The following is a 26,870-nucleotide window of genomic DNA, read 5'->3' as shown; positions in this document are numbered from 1 at the left end:
ATGCCGATTCTATTTATTCGACAAACGGCAATATTTTCGAAACTTTTAACTGCAAACATGGGTCTTGTTCCATTTTCAGTGCGAATAAATGAATTGTATACAGTGTGTTATCTATAAGATAGAACTATGATACAAGTGAGTTACGTAATACTCACTGAATACAATAACTATTTACAAATTGTTATGGATTAGTGACCGGATGTGTGTAGTATGTGAGTGAGAAAAGAAGGAAGTTATAGTTGAAAACTTGTTTTAGAATTTTGAATTTTTGTTTAGGTTGGGTTTGAGTTTTCTTATGTAAAGGGCTTCTTTGAGTTTGAGAGTGCGTGTAGTGTTGGCTTTGTCTAGGATTGTGAAACAAGGACAAGTGTACTTCGATTGCATTCAGAATTTTGTAGATGTGCGAGTTTTTGTCCGAGACTGTGTGTTCTTTTATCCTATTGGCTTCTATTTATCCTATAGGGTGATTTCACGTTTGTAGCAGGAATTACATCATGCACAAACAAATTTATTGATCACGTTGAATCACTTTTTTTTTCACTAGCCTACTACACACGTCCTGTATCCGGTCACTCCTCCATAACAATTTGTAAATACTTAAAAAGCCTAGTTATCATTCATCGCAAAGCGTCGTTAGAATCGGCGACATTCATCGCCGATGGTCCGGTGATGGTCAGTGCACGAAATGTTCTCATAAATTGGCAGTGATATATTAGCCAACGCGCTTTGATATTCATATCAAAGAAAAAATGGCTCCTTTTTATCTAAAGTTGATAATTTCTGTGCAGCTTCAATTGTTCATAAGGTAAGTTGCAACTTAAGTTGCCTGACTCAATGATCGCAAGAAACAAACAAAAAATTAACAAGACAATTTTTAATGCGTTCTTATTAAATTAGGCTTTATTAAATTCACTGAGTATTTCATCCCTAGCATCATATTTAAAACTATCTTATATATTCCACACTATAAACAATTTATTTATTCGCACTAAAGATAGCTTATAGTTAATTCGAAACATGTCTACAATTAAATGTTTCAAAAATATTGTCGTTTTAAAATTTCTAATTAGAATTGTTCTGATTAGATCATGTGACTATACTTATACTTGAACTTTTGTTTTGGAAATCGGGAAAAAGTCAGTTGATTTCTGGTTATGAAAAACATTTCATTGGCAAGATTGAATTGCTTTTTCTCCATGCATCGCAAGCACTCCTTTATTTTTTAGTTATGTACATTGAGCTATGGCAAGGTGAAGTTGGTTTTGAAGCATAATCGCTACTTTGTTGAAAGTGCTTTTCCCGTAAGTTTAGAGCGAAAGTTTATAAATTATTCATTAAGTATATTTAATTTAACTATTTACGTTGACTAGTTAAATGGACAGGCTTTAGCGATCTATACACGTTAAAGCAAATGACAAAGCGGTGAATAATTAAATGGCTAAACATTTCATTCAAATGGCTAGACGTGTAAAGATTCTTTTCAAGCATCCTATATGATTAGCCGAACATGTAAATTAAGACTTTATGTAAGCTCAATTTGAAGAAATGCATTAATTGCTCAATTCTTGTCTGAGTAACTGATTCGTGATTTTGTAACTCTATATTACTTTTGTCTGCAAATGCCATAATCAGTTTTTACCCCCCGGAATTTGCGATAAAACGGCGTCTATGGATCGTTGAATTAGCTAAAGTAATACGGCGGTAGAACACCATTAGAGTTTAGAACATTTCACAACCAATGCGTTATGTATATGTAAAGACATTTGTTATTTATCTCCAACTGATGCTTTTTCATCATGTTAACAGGAAGTATTACAAAAATTGTTGCGAGATCCTGATGTGGAAAAGTGCAGGTACGTGCAAGTCTCTTGGGCTCGTTTGTTATCTTCTCTTCTCTTCATCATTTTTTGATTTAGTGGTTTCTGAATATTCTTTATACTGTGTTGTAAAATTTTCATATTATATTCTCGCTTTATTAGAAAGCGTGACAAAACCGATACTAACGAAGGAGCAACACAGCTCATGTCGTCGACTTTATCTACAAAATCTGTATTTCAGGTAACATATTTCTCTTTTGTTTCTCTAAGGAAACAAAAAACTTCGTTGGGGTCTGCTTTTTAACGTGAGTTGAATTTTCATTTAGCCTCATAAGGTGGGAACCAAGGCAGCACCAACTCAAGCAACAACTAGCATTGATCAAGAGGTAAAGTGTACTTGGTGTAGTTATGGTATGTATGTATGAGGTTGAAACACGGATTTTGTAGCTATGAGTCTTAAAAAACAGATATCTTTTATATGGTTTTGTGATAAAAGTTGTGTCTTAATTGCAGTGGCTTAGCTGGCCCTCAAGTTTGGTCGTGCTATGTAAATATCAGATCATTGACATTATTCGTTTCTTTAAAGATTTACTGTTTTTGCAGTTAGTGAAAACAGAAAAACGAGCAGAAAAATTTCCAAAGCACGAAAAACTTTTGAGTTTAATGAGTTTTTTAAATGCCCGTATAAGGCTTGCCGTCTTTTGTATTGATCTTGAGATTAATAACTTATTTAGGAGAAAGCTGAAACTGATGTAGCCATCCCTACTGATATTACGGATTATATTGATAAAATAGATCAGGACGAAGAGGATGAAGAGGTAAACAACATTCTTCAATGAGAACTCGCTTGAACACTTTGGATCCACATGTATATTCAATGCCTGCTGGTTTTTATAAAAGTATGATAAATAAATAGGTATTTGATTTATTTTAAAAGAACTGACTGGTCACCAAAGTTCCAGTCGTTGAAAAAATACGTTTTATTCGTATGCAATTTACCTACTTAGTGGCTTTTCTAAGGTGTAAGCATGCTTACGATTATTTAATTATGATTACGATTACGATTATTTATGCGCTCATCAAATTTCTATTTGTCGTGAATTTCTATTTATTGTTAATGACGCAACAATTCGTTTTCTCGCTTTTAATTAGAGTGCCTCGGCTTATTTAAGTCAGTGTACATTTACATTTTGTGAAGTACGGTTCTCTTAACAAGCGCGCGAGCGAATTTTACGGCTAAATTTTGCAAATGGGAAATTGTTTCCGTTGTTTTTTTGGAAACAATGATGATAGTGAGCAGGAAAGTGCACAAACGAAAAAGTTCACCATTGGTCAGCTCACGAAATCTCCACTTATGAAAGGGAAAAACACTCGAGAGTTGAGCAAGAATGATTTTAAGGCTAAAGAAAAAACATGCGCAGCATTAGAAGTGGCAAAGGCAGAAGATGGAGCAGGTCTTATACGGTTTACTCCTTTATCTTGCAACGTAGAAGTTCAAAGCGAAATTGAATTAGCAAAGTTATCGGTGGAGCCAGGAATGAATGACAATGGCCACGTAGAAGTTCAGAGCGACGTTGAAGTATTGAGGCAAACAGTAGAGCAAGGAATAGACGATAATTTCCACGTAGAAGCTCAAAACGATGTTGAAGTAGATGTGCAACCTGAGTCAACTGCAGTGATGCCTGTTGGTATCGAATCGAGAAATTTTCCAGGTAAGAGAAGTTCAGCATATGAGCGATGATAATTGTTTAATTAATTACCCCTTGCGTTTGTGACGTCATAAGATGGGTTTCGGCAAAGAGTACAAAAGGTCATTTATACGCACTTAGCCTAGTTTTTGAACGACAAATACGATAGTGAGGTTCAAGAACAATTTTCTTCGAATGGTTTGAATCTGGGTTTGTTATTCATGCTGATTTATTTAAGGATCTTCCAGATTGTTGCATATTTACAAAAGTTATTTGAATTTGTCTGACGTTTCGGTTTCCTGTACGGAAAATGTTTTCAATGATTTTGATTTTCGTGAAATGCACTACGACGAGACTGTTCTTGCGTATCATTGTGCAAGCGTTTTTGTTTTTCTTTATCTAAAAGTTTTCAATATGTTCGCGGAAATCACGAAAAACGATAATAGAATTACTATTTGAATTTGTGTGCCAACTTTCTAAAAATATTCAGCCTGTATAATTTTATTCAATTTTGCCATCATTAAGTGACATCAAAAATTCTAACATGCTTACATCATTAAATAACTTCTAGAAATTCTAACTGATGTGCATCATTAACAACTTTGCGTTGATCAAACACCAAGAACATAGTTTTGGTGAAATTACGTGAATATATTATAAGCACATTTTGGCATAGTAACTCTTTCTTATTGTAGCTACAATGGTTGTTTTTTCTTTTCTATCTCGTTCAAAGCACCGTACAATCCATCGTATCAATCCGTCTTGTCACGTGTAAAGTGTAACTTGTATGAATTTTCATATAAATTCCGTAGCGATTAACTTTCATTTAAAATCCATAACAAGTTGATTGTTGTCATGTTTTTCTCGTAGACGGAAAAACATTCTGTGATCTGTGGACAGATGGCAATAATTGGGAGAGTCAAAGGAAAGACGAACAATTATATCCAATTGAACATCAATCTATTGGACAGACAGTCTCAAAAACTAATAACACCTTGCAATTTGGTTCAGTGGTCTGTTTACCCGGAAAAAATCGCTCCGTTAATTTCACAGAACTAGGTGAAACACCAGTTTTGACTTCAACAAGGCGATTGTTCTCGGAAAACAATGTTACATCAGACCTAATCTTAAGCAAAAGTAACGTTGGAACAGAAGAAAAATCGGAAAACGGCAAAGATTCCGATGAAGAAAAAAATGACGAAAACGAAGTGGAAAAGCCGTGGGTTGACCCTGAAACCTTTTCTAAATTAGTTAATCATTTTCGTAAAAGTATTCAAGTTGACAAAAGTATTGATTTGATGGAGCGCTCCAGTGACGTCAAAAGCGGTGACAAGGATGTTATGTCAGAAGTAGAGTTAAACAAAACTAACGTTGGAACAGAAGAAAAATGGGAAAACGGCAGCCATTCCGATGAAGAAAAGAATGACGAAAACGACGTGGAAAAGCCGTGGGTTGACCCTGAAACCTTTTCTAAATTGGTAAATCATTTTCGTAAAAGTATTCAAGTTGACAAAAGTATTGATTTGATGGATTGTTCCATTGACGTCAAAAGCGGTGACAAGGATGTTATTTCAGACCTAGTGTTAAACAAAACTAACGTTGGAACAGAAAAAAAATGGGAAAACGGCAGAGATTCCGATGAAGAAAAAAATGATGAAAACGAAGTGGAAAAGCCATGGGTTGACCCTGAAACTTTTTCTAAATTGGAAAATCAGTTTCGTAAAAGTATTCAAGTTGATAAAAGTATTGATTTGATGGAGCGCTCCATTGACGTCAAAAGCAGTAACAAAGATGTTATGTCAGAAGTAGAGTTAAACAAAAGTAACTTTGGAACAGAAGAAAAATGGGAAAACGGCAGAGATTCCGATGAAGATAAAAATGAGAAAAATGAAGTGGAAAAGCCATGTGTTGACCCTGAAACCTTTTCTAAATTGGAAAATCATTTTCGTAAAAGTATTCAAGTTGACAGAAGTATTGATTTGATGGATTGTTCCATTGACGTCAAAAGCAGTAACAAAGATGTTATGTCAGAAGTAGTATTAAACAAAACTAACGATGGAACAGAAAAAAAATGGGAAAACGGCAGCGATTCCGATGAAGAAAAAAATGACGAAAACAAAGTAGAAAAGCCGTGGGTTGACCCTGAAACCTTTTCTAAATTGGAAAATCATTTTCGTAAAAGTATTCAAGTTGACAAAAGTATTGATTTGATGGAGCGCTCCATTGACGTCAAAAGCGGTGACAAGGATGTTATTTCAGACCTAGTGTTAAACAAAACTAACGTTGGAACAGAAGAAAAATGGGAAAACGGCAGCGATTCCGATGAAGATAAAAATGAGGAAAACGACGTGGAAAAGCCATGTGTTGACCCTGAAACCTTTTCTAAATTGGAAAATAAGTTTCGTAAAAGTATTCAAGTTGACAGAAGTATTGATTTGATGGAGCGCTCCAGTGACGTCAAAAGCGGTGACAAGGATGTTATTTCAGACCTAGTGTCAAACAAAACTAACGTTGGAACAGAAGAAAAATGGGAAAACGGCAGAGATTCCGATGAAGATAAAAATGAGCAAAACGACGTGGAAAAGCCGTGGGTTGACCCTGAAACCTTTTCTAAATTGGTAAATCATTTTCGTAAAAGTATTCAAGTTGACAAAAGTAATGATTTGATGGATTGTTCCATTGACGTCAAAAGCGGTGACAAAGATGTTATGTCAGAAGTAGAGTTAAACAAAAGTAACTTTGGAACGGAAAAAAAATGGGAAAACGGCAGAGATTCCGATGAAGAAAAAAATAGCGAAAACGAAGTGGAAAAGCCGTGGGTTGACCCTGAAACCTTTTCTAAATTGGTAAATCATTTTCGTAAAAGTATTCAAGTTGACAAAAGTTTTGGTTTGATGGAGCGCTCCATTGACGTCAAAAGCGGTGACAAGGATGTTATTTCAGACCTAGTGTTAAACAAAAGTAACGTTGAAACAGAAGAAAATGGGAAAACGGCAGCCATTCCGATGAAGAAAAGAAAGAGGAAGAAAAAGGTGAAAAGGCGTGGGTTGACCCTGAAATCTTTTCTAAATTGGTAAATCATTTTTGATGGATCGTTCCACTGACGTAAAAAGCGGTGACAAGGATGTTACGTAAGACGTTTTGTAAAAAACTATTAAGTTTTTGACATTATTTCTGACGTAGCACCGTTATGACTAAAAGTTATTCCGATGGAAAAAATTGATGAAAACTAATAGTTTTAAAATCATCGGAATCTCTTCCAGCAAATTCTAAAAGCTGTCAGTTTTAAAAAAATTAAGGATTAACTGGCTTTGGATTGGTTTTATGTATGTGGAATGCTATGGTGAAATGGCTTATTTAAAATGTAAATAGTCAGACTCTTACGATGTTGTGCATTTAGAAGACATATTATAGTATTCTTTATCAATTTGAAGAAGCAAAGCTCTTATTATTTAATGTAAATCGTTATTTAATATATTAAATTTGTAAAATTGTTGCTGTCAGTGTAAAATACATATGTTTCAAAGATTTAATGATCATACTTGTATTTTGACCTGAAGTAGGGGGAGAAATATCGTCTTTTATTAAGATTAAACTCCTTTAATCAGTTTGTTTTCCCATGAACGTTTAGTGTTCGCTTCTCGTCATTTTATGCTTCTGCTAATATATTGAATAGATGTACGTAGGCCTTGTTACAGATTTAGTTGCATTTCTCATTGTGATCTCTGTCCCATAAACTTACATTTTGAACGAAGCTTTACATTTCATTTTCCATTTACTGGCTCATAGCTAGGGAAACGCTATATTGAAAGCAAGCTACCCTTTCCACGTTGTAAGCTACTGAAGCCTAAGATCACCTTATCAATTGTTGTTTCTTTGAGTACTAATGAACCCAAACGTGTTCAATCAACTGTGTGCATGTAGCCTGGTGCAGGCTTTATTTTTTGACTAAGGGCCTAAGATCACCTTATCAATTGTTGTTTCTTTGAGTACTAATGAACCCAAATGTGTTCAATCAACTGTGTGCATGTAGTCTGGTGCAGGCTTTATTTTTTGACTAAGGAAGAGAGGATAACAAAATACGTATGTCACCATTGCTCGTTTTATTACCATGTTGTTGTTTTTTTGTAGACGCAGTCTTATTCTTTTGAAATTGCACAAGAGCACATCGAAACTTTACAAAGAAAGTGAGTTGTTAAAGGAATTGCTATAATGGGATGGATGTGTACGGGATCGTTTTTTGAAAGTGTGTCGATTTTTTTGTGACTTTTTCTTTAGATGTATTGAATTGGATTATCCTTTGTTGGCTGAATACGATTTTAAGAATGATACACTGAATCCAGATTTGAAGTAAAATTTTACTTTCTTAATTCTTTCTGCAGAGCGATGACCTTTCATCACCTTTAAACACCCACTTCGGCTCATATATTCTGTTTATTTAAATATATGACCTTGCATATCTTTCAGTCGATATATGTGATAATAATATGAGAATTTTCATTAAACTTATAGCGCTGATTTGAAGCCAACAACCGTCCTTCGACCGTACCAGGTATTTTGTGATAGCTAGTCTAAACTCTAAACTTATGTATATAGGGTATAGTATGGGGTATAAGGTGTTTCAGCGATCAGTTATCAGTTGGGTAATGTAACGAGGTTGACAGGAAAATCTACGGTTGCATTTGTACTTTATCTAAACGATGCTGTATAAAAACAAAACCAACCTCTCATCATCAGCACCTCGTCTTTATTCTGACAATGCGGGGAAAAAATGATCCTGACTTGCTTAAATGCATTGATTAAAGGAGCGTAACTTGAGTGTCAAAGATTATAGGATAGGGTGAGGGGGAGAACTTAATATTCCCGACAAATCGTGGTATTTAATTTTGCCCAATGAAATGGCGCTGTTTATTGTTTATTACTACTGGTATGACTTTTTTATATAGGATTTTCTCTGTGGTTTCTTGAGTTATTGTGCTTTACATATAACTTCGATGCCAGGGTTCACTCCCCTAATAGATTTGTTTAAATACATTCGATATTACAGGAGAAAAGTTTAAGAAAAATGTTTGGAAATGGAAGAGCAAGGTCGGGTGTCATAGTACTGCCTTGTGGTTAGTATTCTTTGACCATACGTGTGTATATATAGCTAAAATGATCGTTTAACTGTATTAAATCCCGATGACCGACGTATGTGTACGTTTTTTTCATGTTCAGGAGCTGGTAAGACACTTGTTGGCGTGACTGCTGCGTGCACAGTTAGAAAACGATGTATTGTATTGTGTACATCAGGTATTTTCAATAAATTTTGAAAGCGAAACTTATTTCTTTTTGCCGTAAATGTTAAAAAAATGCACCGAGGTTTTACTGTGTTCGTGAACCGCAATTCTTTTTCGTACCACGACTTTTTTGGGTCGTTAACTATGACTCTATTGGCTGTAAATGTCAAAAAACTGCGCCGAAGTTTTCAAAGTTTTTGTATTCGTGAACCATAATTTTTTCTTTTTTCCTACCACGACTTTTTTGGTTCGTTTACTATGACTTTGCTTGCTGAAGATTTTATGCGAAATCAATTTAAACAAAAGTACTTAAGATCTTAAATGATTGAATTCGAATTACAATTTTTATCCGTTGTCCACCAACAGTCAATAAATGTTCGTTGTCCACTAATAGCGCTTTCCCTGAAACGTTGTCTTACGTTTGAGCCCGGTATAGACAGTCATAAATGTCCGTTGTCCACTAATAGCGCTTTCGGTGAAAGGTTGTTTTACGTTTGAGCCCAGTGTAGACAGTATTTATGTCTGTTGCCCACTAATAGTGCTTTTGGTGAAACGTCTCTTTTACGTTTGAGCCCAGTGTGGACAGTCATTTATGCCTGTTGTCCACTAACAGCGCTTTCGGTGAAATGTCTCTTTTACGTTTGAGCCCAGTGTGGACAGTCATTTATGTCTCTTGTCCAGTAATAGCGCTTTTGGTGAAACGTCTCTTTTACGTTTGAGCCCAGTGTAGACAGTCATTTATGTCTGTTGTCTAGTAATAGTGCTTTTGTAGAAACGTCTCTTTTACGTTTGAGCCCAGTGTGGACAGTCATTTATGTCTGTTGTCTAGTAATAGTGCTTTTGTTGAAACGTCTCTTTTACGTTTGAGTCCAGTGTAGACAGTCAGTATATCTTCACATCACAGTTTTACAATGTGCTTGACTTGCAGGAATTTTTCTTCTCTCTAATAATTTTACGCTATTGTTGCATAGGTGTGGCTGTCGAGCAATGGCGAAGTCAGGTTGGTTATAAGATAAACGAGAACCTAAAAGTGTAGATAATTATCTTCATATCATGAAGTCGTCTGGATATCTTTGCAGTCTCTAGTAGTTTTGACTTGATTCTAATCATCAAATATTTGTACAATAGTGTCACCACTGGTCAATCAAGTGTTCTTATTCATTCTTGCTCATATGCAATGATTAGATTGTGTGAAAAGTGTGTCGAAAACTTAAAAAAATGTTGAATTTGAAACTGAAGAGAATATAATTGTGTTTTAGTTCAAGTTGTGGTCAACGGTTGAAGACCGCCAAATTTACTGTTTCACTTCTGATTCAAAAAGCAAACCTGGAGGTACGATCTCAAATTTGTGTCATTTTAAAGCAATTGGGAACAGCAACGGATCAAGGATGATTTTTTCAGGCGGGAGGGGTGGGGGGCGGAGGTTTGCTTTTATTTTGATTTGGCTTCGGTGGCCATGATACGTCAGAGTTTTTTATACCATGATTTTTGAAGTGGGTACCATTTAACACAAATCGCAATTGCTTTTGTATCTTTACTTGAATATATTTCAAGAGGGAAATTGGCATACGTTTTCCCTCACTCTATCTTAGGCTATAAGAGGTGTCCCCACCCCTCCCCCCTCAGTACGTCCTTGCTTGTCGAGAGAGAAACATATCAACCCTTTGAGCATTATGGTTCTGCACGTTGCTCCAATTGAACCTTTTTCAAGTTGAACATCAAGTTTAATTTTTGAGATTTTTGACTTTGAAAACTTAACTATTTTTCAATGCAACGGGCTGCACTTGCTTTGAACTTTAGGTTGTAGCATTGCAATATCCACGTACTCAATGATATCTCACAGCGGCAAACGTTCTTGGGAATCGGAGCAGGTATGTAACTAGTATACATGACGTATGAGATCAAAATCTCCTCCCCCCTATGACGTCAAGATTTTTAAAAACTTCTTAACGCGTGAGGACCAACTTTTAAAATGGTTCGCCAAATTTTTGATAGTGAGAATTATCGTATGTTTACTAATTATTGATTATTATTGTTGTTGTCATTTTATGATATTAATGTTATGGCTCTTCTGATTGCCGTCATTTATTTCATAAGAGCCTTGCTTGAATTTTCATTCTCTCAAAAATAGCCCCCTTTAATTTGAAAATGGCCCCGCGTCCTCTCCCCATACTGTTTGACCTTGTACAATACAGGAAGAGTATTTTTACTAGGAGTTTTTTGCTCATCTCAGCTATCTTTCCTTATTACTTGTGTTTTCAATCCAATTTACATTGTTATTTGTAAATAATTAGAAATGTAATTTTTTGAAGCGTTAGCATTTGACACAAGCGAAAATTGTCGCTCATATGATTTCCAGTTTCTCGCGTTTTTTTAGGTTATGAATTTTCTTCAAACTCAAGAATGGGGACTCATGCTGCTTGATGGTAACGTTTAGCTGAATTTATGAGATATTATGATTGGATGGTTTGTTGTAAATCCCCAATACAAAATTTGTAAACATGATGTAACTATTGGAATTTATGAAAGATTTTCCTTGTCAAGTCTCTCAGAGAAATTTTCTTATTTACGTCTAGAAGTTCACACGATACCGGCGAGACAATTTCGTCGAGTTTTAACAGGTGGGTGCGGCACGAGATATCCCCTTTTTGTCTTTAACTTTTTCATTTTATTGGCAGGCGTTGTAGCCTGGTATATGTAAAGGCTTGTTGAGAGCTGGAGTATGCTCAGCAATGGAGAGGTCATAGCTAATATTTTTTGATCAAATGCTCATAGCAATTCAAGCTCATTGCAAACTTGGGTTGACTGCCACCTTAGTCCGAGAGGATGATAAAATCCAGGTGAGTGGAATGTAGTGGCTCTAAACCAATCCTATTAATCAAACACTGAATGGCGTTTCTATATTTTGAGACTTTCAGCTTTTCTGTACAGTTACATATTTAACACATTGTGCTTGTAACTCAAAGTCTATCTAAATACTTCTATGTTTGAATAGAAAAAAAATAGTCCTATACAAAGCGAACTATTAGTTCTTAATGTCGTTGCCTTTGTCAATATACTTTTGGAGACTTTGACCAATGCCTTCGTACGTCATAGGATTTGAACTTTTTGATTGGTCCAAAGCTCTACGAAGCCAACTGGATGGAGCTCCAGAACAATGGATTCATTGCTAGAGTTCAGTGTGCTGAGGTAAATGGAATGTGTCTATTGATTGCAATTGAATGAGTTCTATTTTGTGCATGATCATTATGGAACATGGACGACATTGTCTTGACGAACTCTCTATGAAACTTTGTCTTGTCGTCTTCCTTTGAATTTATAGTAGAAAGTAAAATTGACGTGGTCACTTAATTTCAAATTTACTAAAAGCTCCTCATTTCCAAAGAATATAGAGATTTTCACTTATGCGAGATTTTCGTCTCCAAAATGTAGTTTTGCACTTTTGTGAAATCGTTTTCATGTGTACATTTTTGTTTATGCTAAAATTCAGGTATGGTGTCCAATGACTCCAGAATTTTATCGAGAATATTTGAATATCAAGTCTCGAAAACGAAAGGTGAATGCATGTGTTTGTCATATAGAAACTGCCTCATGTTCGTCATTTATAAATGCGTTAATCAACATGTCCAAAATGTTTCAACAAAGGGAGATTCTGAAACAAAAGAATGATTTTTTTTATCAATACACCATTGCATGTTGTTCTTTTCGCCCTAATGTATCGATGTTTGATCGTATTCAATTTCACATATTCAAGAGAAGCAACCCAACAATAAACTGATGTTCGTTTTTCATAATCAATGACGTTTTCGTAGATGTATAGATCGTTCAAGTTAGTGGAGTCCTGAGAAGGACTGAACGTCAGTCAACATGGACGATCTACGTCTACAAAAATGTAAATATTCCTGGTTCAAATCATTCACTCAATGAGGTTTATATAGCCTAGTTGCATCATATACCCTTCGGTACAGCTAAACCACAGAATACATATCTTAACAGAAGGTCCACTCGTCTCGGAACCTTTGATGTTCGTGTCCCTACTTCTCTGAAGCAAATTTTAAAACGGACACGCTTCCATCAAGATACTTCCGCTAGATCGCAATAGAAAATTTAGATGTTTTTACAAATATATCGTTTTCCACTACAAAAGCTTGGAATCTTATCTCCTTCGCAAGAGGATAACTCTTTGTAAAAATTTTGGCAAACTTTTGCTTTAAACGTGAGTTATTAGTAAAATAGCATTCTCGTGCAATACTATTCCATATTGATTTTGTGAAAGTATCTTGCTGGGAAGTCACGCATGCGTGGTGAAAAAATACGACACAATTTTAGCCGAGTGGGCCTTCTGTTAGATGTCTATTCTGTGACTAAACTACTAAAACCTTAACGATATTTGTTGATATATATGTCATGTTTAATTAAGTTATATTTTATTGTTAAACAATCGGTTCTGTGTACAGTCGACAAACACTATACAGTGTTTATAAAATGACAATTCTTTTTACAGCTGCTGTACGTCATGAATCCCAATAAATATCGAACATGCGAGGTGAGGACTTTGTTGTTTTGATTTTGGTTACGACTATTTTGTTTGCGCCAACTCGAAGAATGTTTGTTCTCATAACTGTTTTCCGTGTTTAGTTTTCACGACTGAACTGCTTTTTAGGCTTCGTGCAAGTATAGGCATGTTTACCTAAATGTATCGTCTTCGGCATTGCCCTCGCAGGACACAAGTTTGTGAATGAGATGGCAAGATTCGGTATAAGAATATGAAAGACATTCGTGGTGTTAATGAGAGTCAATATTCCATAGACATAAACACACCGTTGACTGCAAATCGAGTCACGGAGATGTCATATGTCAATGAGAATGTTTTGAGTTTCATAGACGCGGCCACGTCAATCAAAACGACATCTTAAGACATCTTAAGATGTCTATTCTATGATAACAGGATACAAAGTTCAAATTATATCATGCCAAGAAATATTAATGAACTGACTCGAATCGGTTATTCAACTCTTCGTTAAATATATACGTTGACTGCACGGATTCATACGAAGATATTTCGAAAAAACGTGTATCAAAAATGCAATTTGGCTGAACGCATCTACATTTTCGAAGGAAAAATATATTCGATACGAAAACAATTGTTTAAACTTAATGTAGGGTGACTGTTAGTCTGTTACTAATAACAGTTTAATCGACTGAAGTCAAAAATGCACTCTGCTCTAGTATTTGTTGATGTCAGTCAGAAATTATTTAGATTTACGTAACGATGTACGCTGTTGTATCGGCTATGCGTCGTACTTAAAGTGCCCCTTACCACAAATAAGACTCCATTTTCAGATACGCTGAAAGTAAAACAGTTACAAACATGTTTTGGAGTGTTTGGGGTGTGTCCATCGGAATTCGAAATTATTTGATTTCATATTGATTATCTTGCTTATTAGGAGGTATAAGAATCGCTTTATGCATGCATCACGTGTAAACACTTGGATTTAAACTTACCGGATGTACTTCAAAAAGAAAAAGACGAGCAATCGAATAAACTTTTGTCGAATTTTGCCAACCTCTCATTGCTTTAAGCACTATATTGGCTTTCGTGGAAGTTTTCATGTTAAGAAGATCGTTAGCTTCATTTTTCGAATGAGCGGAAGAAATAATTTGAAGAACAACGAAAAAATTCGTTAAAAAATTCGTGGTCGCTAAAATTTTTTTTCTACGGGTTCCAGCTTGAAAATAAGTTCTTAATTATTGCAACTACGATTACGAGATGCATAATAGAACTGTTACGAATTTAATATTTTATCAATATAGAATGTTTGGGTAGACATTCATGATTTGACCTGGGGACAAGTATATTTTAATTTAGAGGTTACAATAGCGTCATTCACGGAAGCGAACCTTCTTACAATAGAGGATATACAGACACTACACGCATTCCTAGGTAGATGTTGATTTTGTGATACAGGAATCTTTAACATAACTCTACAGCTTGAAGTATTCTCAGAATAAAAGAAATGTTGAATGTCACTGACACCGCAGAGGTCGAAAGCTGCTATCGATCTTACATTGTTATCAAACCTAACGTTTCATATATAATCAACAGTGTTATTGGTATCATAGTAAATATTTTCCTTTGCATAGTCGGTACATTTCTCAACACACTCGTCGTTTATGTCTTCTGGAAGACACCAAAGCTTCGAAACAAAGTATCTTACTTTATGATCATGATTTTGTCGTCCATTGATATCTTGGTCACTGCAATCCTTCATCCGTTGCACATACTAATGTCAACGGCAGAGATAATCGGAAAAGCTAACTGTGACTTCAAAGTGATCTACCACATTGTAGCCGTTGTTCTCTCTGGGGTGTCTATGACTACATTCTTCCTTATGAACGTCGAACGCTATCTTTCTATCGTTCACCCCATTCTTCACTTGAAATACGTGACCAAGAATCGGTGTTTCGGGGCTTGTATGATGCTTTGCGCCCCAGCAATTTTTTGCGGTCCAATTGCCTATCCTCTACGCCTCAACGTGCAGCTCGTCATCACAACAATAGCCGTGATTATAATGATAGGAACGTGTTATATTTACATCGCTATATTCTGCATAGCGAAGAAGAGGAGACAAAAGTTCCGTCAAAAGACCACGTCTTCCAATAAAGAACGCAAAGAATTTGCTGTCGAAGCATCGAGTCATTCTGGTGAAACGCAGTCAGACGAAGTATGCACAACGTTGGAAGATTCGTGCCGTGAGAAATCTGAGGCCAAATCCTTTGAGGGGGCAATGCAACATCGGGAGGAATCAAATTACCAGGAAGACAATAAAAAGCCGAAAAAAACCGTGTCTTTTCTTCACGATTTACAACTTGCCAAGATTTATTTGTTGGTGGTGTTCTCCAGTTTCTTTCTCAATCTGCCGAATGCAATTGTCCTGGCAGCATTTCATGCTCCTGTAGAAAAATTAAATACTTTGGTACAATTCAAAATTTGGACGGTGACGTTCGTGTTTATGAATTCCACCATAAATTCTCTGATCTTCTTTTGGGGAAATAAGCGACTTAGTGTGGAAGGAAAGAAAATTTGTAAGCAAATTTTTAAAAGATAGAAAGTGTGACAGTCTAAATTTTATACTCTAGTCTCAGTATACCACACTTTATAAAGCTTTGTTTGTTAAGCGTGGATAATTTGAATATACGTCTGCAGTTACTACAGATATCTATGACAACGCTTCTTCGCACATATCGTTGATCAATTTTGCCTGAAATTTTGTATTTTTTATTATTTACCAGCCTATCAATACACCTTTGCAATAAGTTTGTAAAAAAGAATGACGTCGATTTTTATGATCGAACAGTAACTTTGATGACGACCAACGCGGAAGCTCGACCTTCGAAAAATTCAGCCGATTAAGTAAACAGACGCGTAATAATTAGACGCTGCACGCGCTTTTAGGTAGATGTTGATTTTTTGTTACAGGAATCTTTAACAGCTTGAACTATTCCACAGAATAAAAGAAATGTTGAATGTCACTGACACCGCAGAGGTCGAAAGCTGCTATCGATCTTACATTGTTATCAAACCGAACGTTTCATATATAATCAACAGTATTATTGGTATCATAGTAAATATTTTCCTTTGCATAGTCGGTACATTTCTCAACACACTCGTCGTTTATGTCTTCTGGAAGACACCAAAGCTTCGAAACAAAGTATCTTACTTTATGATCATGATTTTGTCGTCCATTGATATCTTGGTCACTACAATCCTTCATCCGTTGCACATACTAATGTCTATGGCAGAGATAGTTCAAAAAGCTAACTGTGATTTCAAAATGATCTACCACATTACAGCCGTTGTCCTCTCTGGGATGTCTTTTTTTACATTCTTCCTTATGAACGTCGAACGCTATCTTTCTATCGTTCACCCCTTGTTTCACATGAAATACGTGACCAAGACACGGTGTTTCGGGGCTTGTATGATGCTTTGCCCCCTAACAATTTTTTGTGGTCCAATTGCTTATCCTCTACGCCTCAACGTGCAGCTCGTTATCACCGTGATAGCCGTGATTATAATGGTTGGAACCTGCCACATTTACTTCTCTATATTCTGCATAGCAAAGAAGAAGAAACAATGTTTCCATCACAGAACGACCAACTCTAACAAGAAATACAATGTATTTATAATCGATCTCACAAAGACCGAATCTCAGATCGGGCAGGTGCCACATCAAGCGAAATCAAATTACCAGGAAGACAAAAAGCCGAATAAAACTGTTTCGTTTCTTCACGATTTGCAACTCGCCAAGACTTATTTGTTGGTGGTGTTCTCCAGTTTTTTTCTCAATCTGCCGAATGCAATTGTCCTTGCAGCATTTCATGCTCCTGTAGAAAAATTAAGCACTTTGGTACAATTCAAAATTTGGACTGTGACGTTCGTGTTGATGAATTCCACCATAAATTCTCTGATCTTTTTTTGGGCAAATAAGCGACTTAGTGTGGAAGGAAAGAAAATTTGTAAGCAAATTTTTAAAAGATAGAAAGTGTGACAGTCTTAAATTCCGAAAATTAATCAGCCAACATGGCCGTTTTTATGCGAATTTTTTGTGTAACATATATCTTAATAATTACTGCATTCGTTGAAATAAAGTTTTAATTTGTAAGTATAATTATTTGTGTCCTTGAGGATTTCCCACTCCAATCATTTGTCGCGCCAAAGTTAAGGCGGCTAAATTGTGAAACATAATGCTATTACCGCACCAATAAAAGTTGTCCAACTTAATTTGATTCGGACAAGGGATTTGTAATCGGCACGTGTGAAGTATGGCGAATGAAACAGGCCTTGCATCATTCTAATTTAACTTTAATATCAACTCTGCGTGTCGTCAAGTATGAAAACATTTTAGAAATTGCTGAATTCAAATATTTGGTATGTTCTCAAAGGAGCACGGATTACTTGGCATTGCGCATGCCCTATTATGTTTGCCATTACGCATGCCCTGTTATGTTTTCATCGGTTTTGCGTTGTTCTACATTTGCAAGTAATTTTTTTGAAGTTTTTTTAAAAGTCCGTGGAAAAAGCTTTTATGTATTCGTTTCAACAGGCCTGAGTTCAATATTACGTATCTCTGTCTCATTTTTCGTAGTTTCATTACTTTATTATGTCTTTTTTCTAGTTTCTTGTGAAATACCACGAAAGGCAAGCAATTTCATATTGAAGTTTATTTTTCGTTAAAAAGTCTGCTGACTGTATTTAAAAAACAGCATTATCATCATCAAATTTAGGCGGAATGATAAAGTGATCGTGTTCTCTGACAATGTGTTCGCACTGAAAAGTTACGCTGTAAAGATGAACAGGTGATTTCAAACGTGGTGTTTTAAATTATAGTTATCAAATAGTAGTATTCACTTATAATATTTTCGGCCAATCACAGCACGGCAGTGTCATCGTAGCTTAGAATTAAGACGATGAACAAGGATTTTGATTGGCCAATAAAGAGTGAATCCTGCCCGGAATACTTCACACTGGTAGCTGTTTAGTTTAAAATTTCGGATTTGAAAACAATAATTTATCATTGCATGTAGCGAAATACGTATGCAATGGCCAGCTGGTCGTCAAATCTTTTCAGGTTTGCAAAATTAAGTTCAAACTCTACGAGTTTCCAAAAATCTACAAGAAAAATCGCTTTGAAAGTTTTCAGTGATTTGCATTGTTTTAATAATTGTCAAAAGCTGTAAAGTGTACACACATTAGTATGGTGGTGGAAATGACCACCAAGCGATGTTTTTACTAGTGAGGAAGTGAAATTCTCTGACATACTGAATACTTTCATATCCAACTGTCTAATTTCTTTTGCAGACCGTATATATATGGCCCTACATCGCAAGGAGAAAGAATGCAGATTCTGCAAAATTTTCAACATAATCCTTTGGTGAACACCATTTTTATATCTAAGGTAGAAGACCTGATGCGACTTTCCGCCACGGAGCTTCGTATATACGGGAATAGTAACAGAAAGAGCAGAAAGATACTTTCTATAAGGACAAACTTAAGATCCATTCGCCATTTAGCATTTTTCCAAGAATTGGTCAAATTTGTGAGAAAATGAAGCAGTCATCAAAAACTCTTAAATAAGCGATCGTACATATTTCTAAATTCACGATAATTTAATTCTTTTAAAGGTCGGGGATAATTCATTTGATTTACCCGAAGCAAATGTCTTAATCCAGGTGCGTGCAAAATAAACATTTTGGTTGCTTTTGGTGGTTAATACCCGCATTTGCAACTCCAAACATTAGCAACTACTGGCTTGTCGGAATACTCGAACTTATCAAGTGCTAGTCGCCTAGATTTCTGTCTGTGAATAATTTATTTTATTTTTAGTTACTCCTAAGGTCTTTTGTTCCCATCGTTCAAATCAAACACTTGCCTTTTATCTAAAAGACAATCTTATTGGAAGGCAGTCGTTTATTAGCAAATTTCCCTGCAACTTTGTATATATTTATATAACCATGTTCATATTTGAAGGCTCATATTTCCTGGCGTTATCTTGCGTTTGAAGCGACCACTCATGCGCAATTTTAGCCTTAAATCCTTACAAAAATGAAGCTTCGAGCTTGTAAAAAAAAGGTTTCACTATTTATTGTCAACTTACACTTTTTGAACGTGTATATTGTTGTATATCGATTTTGAGTTTTCCTTTAGATAATTATCCTGCGTTTCTCGAACTTTGTACCACCATTTCCTTATTTGTTTGGGATCATGCATTTACTTTGCCATTAGTATAATTTGACTTATTTTCTCACAGGTCTCTTCCCATGGTGGATCACGCAGACAGGTAGAAATCCTTAAAAAGTAGATTGTTTTACATAAAAGTTTTAAACAAATATCTTGTTCGGATAAATGCTTCAGATATGTCTTATTGAAATATAAACTTCAGAAATATGCATGGTTCAGACATTCAGATATATGTATGTCTTAGATGTATTTTTCAGACATTAATAGATACTACTGCATGCGATAGAGCTCCGATATATAAATTTCTTTATAGGAAGCACAGCGACTTGGTCGTATATTGAGAGCCAAAAAAGGTTAGTCTTTGAGAAATTTACAAACGAGACATAACTAGGGCTGTTCAAGTTTGGCTGGAATCAGAGGTATTAATGACGCGATGCAACGAATGCATTACCATAATATCTGTCGAATGTTAAATCGCGTTAAGTTTGACGTCCCGTCCATAGTTTCTGCCTCTGTGTGCGATGGTTTTGGGCTTCTTAGGTCATCAACTCTCATCTTTTTGACGTTTTGCGTTGATAAATTAGTTCAGTTGCATGAAAAGAACTTTCTGAATAGCTCTTGAATGTTTGTTTTTTAGATATGATCGCAGAGGAATATAATGCTTTTTTCTACACATTAGTATCGACTGTAAGTATTTTAGCTTATTTTCGACATCATTTAGTCGCGTTACTAACTTTTATGTCTTAACATTTTGCAGTTTTGAGAAAAAGTGAAAAGAATTAATATAATTTTAAAAAAAGTCAAGCCTTTTTCTTGGACATCACAATTTGAATTGGTCAACTGACTTGAGCAATAGATACAGAACACGCCAGTTGGCAAAATAGTAGTTTTTAGCAAAAATCGCAAAATTAAGAAACTATGACTTACGAAAAAAGTTATTAAGGGTGACAATGATCGGAAACAACTCGTTTTCCGTTAAGAGCTGTCGAGATGTACTTTAGCACGTTCACATTATATGATGCAGGACACTCAAGAAATGTTTTACTCGGGAAAACGTCAGAGGTTTCTAATCAACCAAGGCTACAGTTTCAAGGTGAACTAAGATAAGTGTACAATTAGAATATGCTAAAGGATTTGTGGGAACAAGTTATCTAAAATCAAAGGAAATTACTCAAAAGACTTATTCCCCCAAATCGACGTTCTAATTTGCTTTTCTCCCTGTCGCTCGAAAGCTATTGTTTAATTTTTGAAATCGTACATAGAAAATCAATATTTTTCAATGATAGTGAGAATACGAGTAGAGAATGAACTTTTGATATAAATTACAACTGTGTATAGCTCGCTTACAAATTATAGTAGCACATGGCTAAAATTTTTTAACCATTTTTGGTGAGTGACACGGAATATGCAACATTAGCCTTTAGAAGTAAACATTATTTATGATGATTTTATTTAGGTCATCACAAAATTAGCGGGTATGGATGAGGTATGCAGGTGACTTTCTAACTTCATTCCGGTTCAAAAGAAACCTTATGCAAATGCTTCATGACTCGATGAATTTTAGGAGAATTTAGCCTATGCAACAAAACGTGAACAGCAAGAACTTTTACAAAAGGTGAGAACACGATCGACTTGTAGCTAAAGCCATTTTGATTGGTCGCTGCAGTGATCGTCGAAATGAAAACTAACGCGCTTGCCAGGTTTAAGATACTCTTATCTTTTTAACCTTTTTTTCATACTTTTTGCATGGGTTCGAATTTAGTTCAACATGGGTTGGCATAATTTCAGGTTTTAGCCGCAAGTGATGCTGATGCAGACGAAGAAGGAGATAGTCAGTCTAGATCGGCGTCACAGGTAAGTTTATTTTGAAATGGAAATGTCTTAAATTGACCCTTTATTATTTAATGTGTTCATAAGTGTTCCGTTATTTTGTTCTCCAACCTGCATGCGTAACATCTATAGCTGTAGCTCCTGCAGCTCTAGCATTTATAAGTGAAGCTCTGTAATTTACTCTTTGTGCAACACAAACTTAGGAGGTTTACGTTCATATTTGTCAGTTGGCAACAAATATTTTGCCGTGTGAACTTTCCATTTTCCCTATAATAGAACACTGTGCTACGAAAAACTGGTTCAATGGCATCTTTATCTGGAGCTGATAGCATGGTATATCTGGAATATCGTAAACCAACGAAGGACAGGCATCCTTTGTTTAAGAAACTTCGGAAATAGCTAGAGGATCACACAAAAACGTAAGTTTTTAGGTGTGAGTTGATTTGATGCAAGCATTGGTTTGAGCTGTGTCTCGACTTGGATATGTGATGTGCTTGAGATAACGATAACTTACATATGTTCCTGAGCATGTATAAGGAAAATATGTTCAATTATTTCCTATTCACGACGGCGCTATTATTAATATTGGATAAAACTCTATTTTTGACTAGAGCATACGTATTAAGCATTTTGTGAAGCACATAATCTTATTATACTATATATAGTCTTTGTATATGGTGGTACTCTATATAACGCGCTCTATACTTCACCATGCATGTTAATTTATGTTCGCAAATAGTTCAAGTTCCGCGCTTAACAAGAGTAGAACCGCTGTACTGTAGATATATAGCTGTAGCTTCATGAAGAACTGTGTTGTTCATATGAAAAAATTCTATAGAATTCTTCCAGCAAAATTGCTAACAACATTCGCATTATTGTGCCCTTGCACTTATAAAACGGCAATGGCGACTTTGTGTTGGCGGTCCAAAATCGTCTGACGATAACTCTTTTGAATTTTATTTGAACTATATATAGCTGTTATTTTATCTGTTTGCATGTGAAATGCAGCATTTACGTACACCTCCATTTGAGAGTTTATATATCATTCCGAAAACAGAGAAAACCAGTTTGATTGACTCCTTATGTGAACGCATCCTTCATTTTCACCTGCATTTGGATCTAAAAAAGAATGCGACGAAAGTTTATTTTCGTTGTTTCCATGCTTTTTACATACAGCATGCACGCAAAGTTTGAAATCTAAGGAAGTTGTATAGTGTTCATTGTGCGCAGCCAGTTTTCGGGTGCACAGAAAATTATCATAATTTTGACGTCTGTGTTTTTTGCGAAAGATTGAAACCGGATTTTTACTAGCAAAAATATATTCCTGCGAATGCACTTTGATTAATTTGTTTTCACATTCAAGTCTCTACGTAGCTATATTGCATTAGTTCTTAAAGGAAAAGAGATTTATGTGATGAAAAGTGAGACGAAACAGCCTTGACGAAACGGACCAAGCTATTTAACGAGTATCGCACAGTTGAGGTAAACATACAACTGATTGACGTTGAATAAACAACATACATGTAGGACCTGATTAGTACTTATTCACATGCTTATCTTTCTTTTACACAACAACGTAAGCTTTTCCGTCATGATCTTTGTTTTCTTGACATTATTGACTAGATAAGAACGCGCCATACCATATAATCAAACTCACCTTGTAAACCCATACATTCATCCCACAGCGTGTTCTTTAGATCCGGAAATTGATGATAAAGACATGAGTGCTTAACTGGAGTGATGTTATCATCCAGATGCATTAAATCGTTCGGTCGTGATGTTTCCATTTGTTTCGTATTGAGCAGGTCTTTTTGTTCCTCGTGGTCTTTTAACAATGTGTTTAAGTGATCAATCCACTGCATTGCCAAGCGAAGAATCTCGAACTTTGAAATGTCGATTTGAGCTAGCGGAAGAGTGTTCTTAAGTTTAACGAATGCGTGATTCACTCCCTGAATGCGCCGTCTTTCTCGTGCGTTTGCAGCTCGTCGCTGTCTACTCACGCCAGTCAATTTTCGCTTTTTACGACGCTTGCGTTTCGAGCTTTTGGCGCCATCTTGTTTCTCTTGTGACCCCGAACTTACGTCACTTATTGTTTTTGAATTGTCATCCGACTCTATGGACTCGCTATTTTCTCTTGTATCAACTGCAAGTTTGTCGCACTCACAATTCAAATGCGCCATTACTTCGCGTGGTTTTCTTAGTTAACGTTCTTTGTTGAAATATTCCGGTGAGTTTTTCCTGTTGCTATAAATATTTGGATAATGGGCATTGTTAGTCGACTATTTCATCACATCGTGAGTTTGTAGTTGCTGTTTCTTGACTTTTGTTGTGACAGACGGTTATTGGAAACAGCACTTTAATTTTGCTAATTGTAGTTGAATTTTTACTACTCAAGTTGCGTATTTACTTTCATGAATTTCTCCACACAGTTCTAAATTAGAACTTTGTTCTATCGTCTTGTTAGTGAAAATCGCCCAAGAAAATATACGCCTCATGCTATTAACGCAGACTGCTTAAGCTGTCCGGTAAAGTTGCATTAAATAGTGACTGCTTCTCCACAAAACGTTTGCTGATAACATTGTGTGGTGTGATTAATCATGTCAAAAATAGCATTCTAAATATGTATTTTTTGATATGAGCAATTAATTGGCGATGTAGTGCGTCAGATTTGGTTATTTTTAGCAGCTAATTTTAACATCCTTGTAGCTTGTTTTAATTTGAAAAAACGGCAATTATATACGTTGCACCATTGCACCAGGGTCATATTAATTATGTCACTGCACCATTGTCATATTTATTACCAGTTACTTTATTTGACTGCACCATGGTCATATATTACCAGTTGCTTTATGTGACTGAACCATGGTCATATTTTACCAGTTACATTACATGACTGCACATTAGTCATATTTATTATCAGTTACTTTATGTTACTGCACCGTGGTTACATTAGTTAACATCTAACTTAAGGAAAGGGCTTTTAAAATTTATTTAGTTTTTGGTCATTGTTTTGGCTGTTCTTCTATTACAAGAATTGGTCATCCATAAGAGTCTCTGCGCTAGACAATTTTTATGACGATCTTCAAACATCAACGATGATCCTGAGACGACGACTTTTTTCGTATTATTCATGTGTCGTCAGACAATCGTCATAAAAATCGTTCAGTGAACATCCGCTTCAATTAATAGCTTTAACTCAATTGCGAGTGCTGCCAATGAAACTTCTGCCAGAAAAATACAAAAGATCAATACTTCTACTGTCCAAGTTTCTGAAGTGGTTGACAAACCCAAGGTTAAAATTTTGTTTGGTAATGAGATTTTTATTTTGCATCTAATACATTTAATCTGCATTATCTAAAAGATTTTTACATAATACCTACATTTTTACCTCTTGAAAAAATAAATAAGGTTTTATTGTATTGACGATAAATCTATTTCATGTGTTAGATGCGTAATCTTATAGCTATTTTGAAAGTTGAACGCCGGAATTAGACTTTTGACTTCATAACAAAAGAATATCCTACATTTCGCTGTATACCATAACGGTGAAATGAAAAACACAAGCTTTAGCTTTTTCTCCCCTTTTCATGTCTGGAGGCATTAAGTATCTCTCGAAGTTTGAGTTTTTCTATACCATTTGATCCCCTAAATTTTATGCGTGGCTTTATGGCTTTATACATACGTGGGAGTTCCATGATCATAATTTACGTGCTGGCGGAAATGAAATGTTGTAAAGATACTGCTATTTTGATGTCATTTGTCGATGTCTCTGTTGATTGGAAACTCTATCGATTTAATTTTTTCCCAATTGTCAAATTTATCGCGAAGATCGCGTTTAGGCACATGTTCGCATTAACTCGTTGGGTGTCTACCTGCGTGGTTGTAGGGCATGTCATGAAAGCTGTTGCAATTTTCACCAGAATTATTTGAAGCGTTGATTGAAAGCGGGCGTGGGAATGTGTTTTACTGTGTGAATCAATTAGGCGAAACTTTTTATAAGTGAATTGCTCAATCCAGTTTAACTTTAAGTCGATGACATTAATTTAGGTACAATTACATTTACAACTGTTTTTATTATCCCAAAGGCCTCTGTTTTTCTGGGCCGGCCAACGTGAGACATTGAACGGAGTTTTGAATAGGGAGGATGAGAATTGGGCGCGCAGAGAAAAACATGTTACTATTGAAGTGCGGAAAGACTACATAAATATATTCAAGATACCACATACTTTTCTCTGTGATGCAGTATAGTGAAAGTTAACGTTTATTTTTTTGTAAAGTCACGAAGCAAGTCTTGAAAAGTGCAAAGGCAAAGTTTTGCTTAAAGTTGTTTCTTATTAATGAAAAAACTTACCTTCACAAGTCGATAAATCTTCACTCTCTCTACAACAGTGCTTGACAGCAAAGAAACAAATCGTTTTATGAGCAACATGCAAGCAAGTCTTCTCTCGATCATATAGCAACGGGTTCCACCCTACACTAACCAACTGCATTGCATCTAATGTCTTAATTTATATGCGTGGGAAAACACGATCCGAATTATTGCTGGAAGATATTAAATTTGGTAAAAATACCAACTTGATGTCATCTCGACTATTTTTGGGAAACATAATCTGTTTGACTTTGGTTTAATCGGTGCCTGAATTTAGTATTTATTATAATAATATCAATGGATGATTAAGATGCATTCGTAAGAGCAACGATCATTTGCTTCAGGCTCATATTATGAAATATCAAAACAAAATTGTTTTGTGGCATGTGCTATGAAAATTATAACCGCACCACTCTAGAAGCTGAAGTTGCTATTCACTTGCATGAATATAGATCATACATATAGTTTACTGTTGTGCAACCTTATTATCATGAACATGTGTTGTTGCTATATACTTGCTCAAACACATGGTTTCCACTGGTTCTTTCATGCAAAATATTCCCTTACGTACATCAATAGCTCAAGATTGACTGCGGGACATTGAAAATAGTGTTATATGATTACCTATTTATTGCCTCAATGTCATTCGCCAATATTTCAATGTCGCTGTATATTTCGCGTGGCAGAGTCCTTTGAGACATAAACGGCACAAAGCTCTTAAAGCTGGAAGTATAACGGTTTGATTCTGTAGAAGATGGAGCCTGCGTACATATCTCATGACTGAAATTCCAAATGCCTTTCGTATTTCAATACACCATAAAATTTGCGCGTGTTTCAATGATTGTTCTTAATTTGTTACTGCATGAGCGATTACATGCACAAACGTTCCGACGAATGGCTTTGTTGAAATAAAGAATGGAAAAGGAAATGTGATAAAGAGGGCACAGTACGTGTCCTCGAACGTCAATACACCTATTTTACACTTGAGGTGTTCTTTAGAACGGACTGCGACGCCGCGTTAATAAACTTGCAATGACAATGTCCATCTATGATTCTTTCTCCGTCCTAATTAAAATGAACGTTTTGTAATCAATTTAGACGCGCGTTCGGTAACATGAAACGTATGATGGACTCATTAATTAAACGCGA

At 35.7% G+C, this 26,870-nt stretch overlaps 5 protein-coding genes across 11 annotated transcripts in view; 4 read left to right on the top strand and 1 right to left on the bottom strand.

Moving 5' to 3' along the window:
• The window catches only part of LOC124444036 (general transcription and DNA repair factor IIH helicase subunit XPB-like), a 36,227-nt gene that overhangs the window by 4,453 nt on the left and 4,904 nt on the right, over positions 1–26,870 (top strand). For 3 of the 6 annotated variants that reach the window (XM_046994614.1, XM_046994629.1, XM_046994620.1), the window contains 31 exons: positions 1,227–1,301; positions 1,807–1,853; positions 1,980–2,058; positions 2,144–2,203; positions 2,552–2,635; positions 7,637–7,692; positions 7,784–7,855; positions 8,018–8,057; positions 8,553–8,619; positions 8,723–8,797; positions 9,756–9,784; positions 10,044–10,116; positions 10,585–10,655; positions 11,162–11,210; positions 11,361–11,405; positions 11,560–11,624; positions 11,881–11,973; positions 12,275–12,340; positions 13,289–13,330; positions 17,961–17,983; positions 18,070–18,141; positions 18,644–18,740; positions 18,967–19,014; positions 19,593–19,622; positions 19,836–19,875; positions 20,160–20,209; positions 20,547–20,615; positions 20,979–21,008; positions 21,087–21,137; positions 21,311–21,376; positions 21,629–21,771. In XM_046994614.1, the coding sequence (XP_046850570.1) occupies positions 1,227–1,301; positions 1,807–1,853; positions 1,980–2,058; positions 2,144–2,203; positions 2,552–2,635; positions 7,637–7,692; positions 7,784–7,855; positions 8,018–8,057; positions 8,553–8,619; positions 8,723–8,797; positions 9,756–9,784; positions 10,044–10,116; positions 10,585–10,655; positions 11,162–11,210; positions 11,361–11,405; positions 11,560–11,624; positions 11,881–11,973; positions 12,275–12,340; positions 13,289–13,330; positions 17,961–17,983; positions 18,070–18,141; positions 18,644–18,740; positions 18,967–19,014; positions 19,593–19,622; positions 19,836–19,875; positions 20,160–20,209; positions 20,547–20,615; positions 20,979–21,008; positions 21,087–21,137; positions 21,311–21,376; positions 21,629–21,751 (1,887 nt within the window). In that variant the 3' untranslated portion in view covers positions 21,752–21,771. Of the gene's footprint in view, positions 1–1,226; positions 1,302–1,806; positions 1,854–1,979; positions 2,059–2,143; positions 2,204–2,551; positions 2,636–7,636; positions 7,693–7,783; positions 7,856–8,017; positions 8,058–8,552; positions 8,620–8,722; positions 8,798–9,755; positions 9,785–10,043; positions 10,117–10,584; positions 10,656–11,161; positions 11,211–11,360; positions 11,406–11,559; positions 11,625–11,880; positions 11,974–12,274; positions 12,341–13,288; positions 13,331–17,960; positions 17,984–18,069; positions 18,142–18,643; positions 18,741–18,966; positions 19,015–19,592; positions 19,623–19,835; positions 19,876–20,157; positions 20,210–20,502; positions 20,616–20,978; positions 21,010–21,086; positions 21,138–21,310; positions 21,377–21,628; positions 22,207–26,870 lie in introns of those variants that run through there. The other 3 variants (XM_046994606.1, XM_046994641.1, XM_046994635.1) reach the window with 3 other exon arrangements.
• LOC124444025 (enolase-phosphatase E1-like) lies at positions 2,644–7,038 on the top strand. The gene is made up of 2 exons (XM_046994598.1): positions 2,644–3,529; positions 4,376–7,038. Exons 1-2 carry the CDS (start codon positions 3,067–3,069, stop codon positions 6,580–6,582), a joined length of 2,670 nt encoding a protein of 889 aa, XP_046850554.1. The 5' UTR covers positions 2,644–3,066; the 3' UTR covers positions 6,583–7,038.
• Positions 13,370–15,999, top strand: LOC124444070 (probable G-protein coupled receptor 101). The gene has a single exon (XM_046994655.1). It carries the CDS (start codon positions 14,802–14,804, stop codon positions 15,891–15,893), a length of 1,092 nt encoding a protein of 363 aa, XP_046850611.1. The 5' UTR covers positions 13,370–14,801; the 3' UTR covers positions 15,894–15,999.
• LOC124444081 lies at positions 15,930–17,453 on the top strand. The gene has a single exon (XM_046994662.1). The coding sequence runs from the start codon at positions 16,305–16,307 to the stop codon at positions 17,322–17,324; it is 1,020 nt and encodes a 339-aa protein (XP_046850618.1). The 5' UTR covers positions 15,930–16,304; the 3' UTR covers positions 17,325–17,453.
• LOC124444100 (protein atonal homolog 7-like) lies at positions 21,904–26,709 on the bottom strand. 2 transcript variants are annotated; one of them, XM_046994682.1, is made up of 4 exons: positions 26,346–26,709; positions 25,704–25,743; positions 23,010–23,596; positions 21,904–22,471 (listed from the first exon to the last, which is right to left on the bottom strand). In XM_046994682.1, exons 3-4 carry the CDS (start codon positions 23,530–23,532, stop codon positions 22,395–22,397), a joined length of 600 nt encoding a protein of 199 aa, XP_046850638.1. In that variant the 5' UTR covers positions 23,533–23,596; positions 25,704–25,743; positions 26,346–26,709; the 3' UTR covers positions 21,904–22,394. The 2 variants fall into 2 exon arrangements, with proteins under 2 accessions (XP_046850638.1, XP_046850647.1); XM_046994691.1 differs by lacking the exon at positions 26,346–26,709 and having other exon boundaries at positions 25,704–25,750.

This window comes from Xenia sp. Carnegie-2017, unplaced genomic scaffold (assembly GCF_021976095.1).
Source record: "Xenia sp. Carnegie-2017 unplaced genomic scaffold, XeniaSp_v1 HiC_scaffold_1, whole genome shotgun sequence".
NCBI lineage: Eukaryota > Metazoa > Cnidaria > Anthozoa > Malacalcyonacea > Xeniidae > Xenia > Xenia sp. Carnegie-2017.
This window is presented reverse-complemented; position numbering and strand designations above follow the sequence as displayed.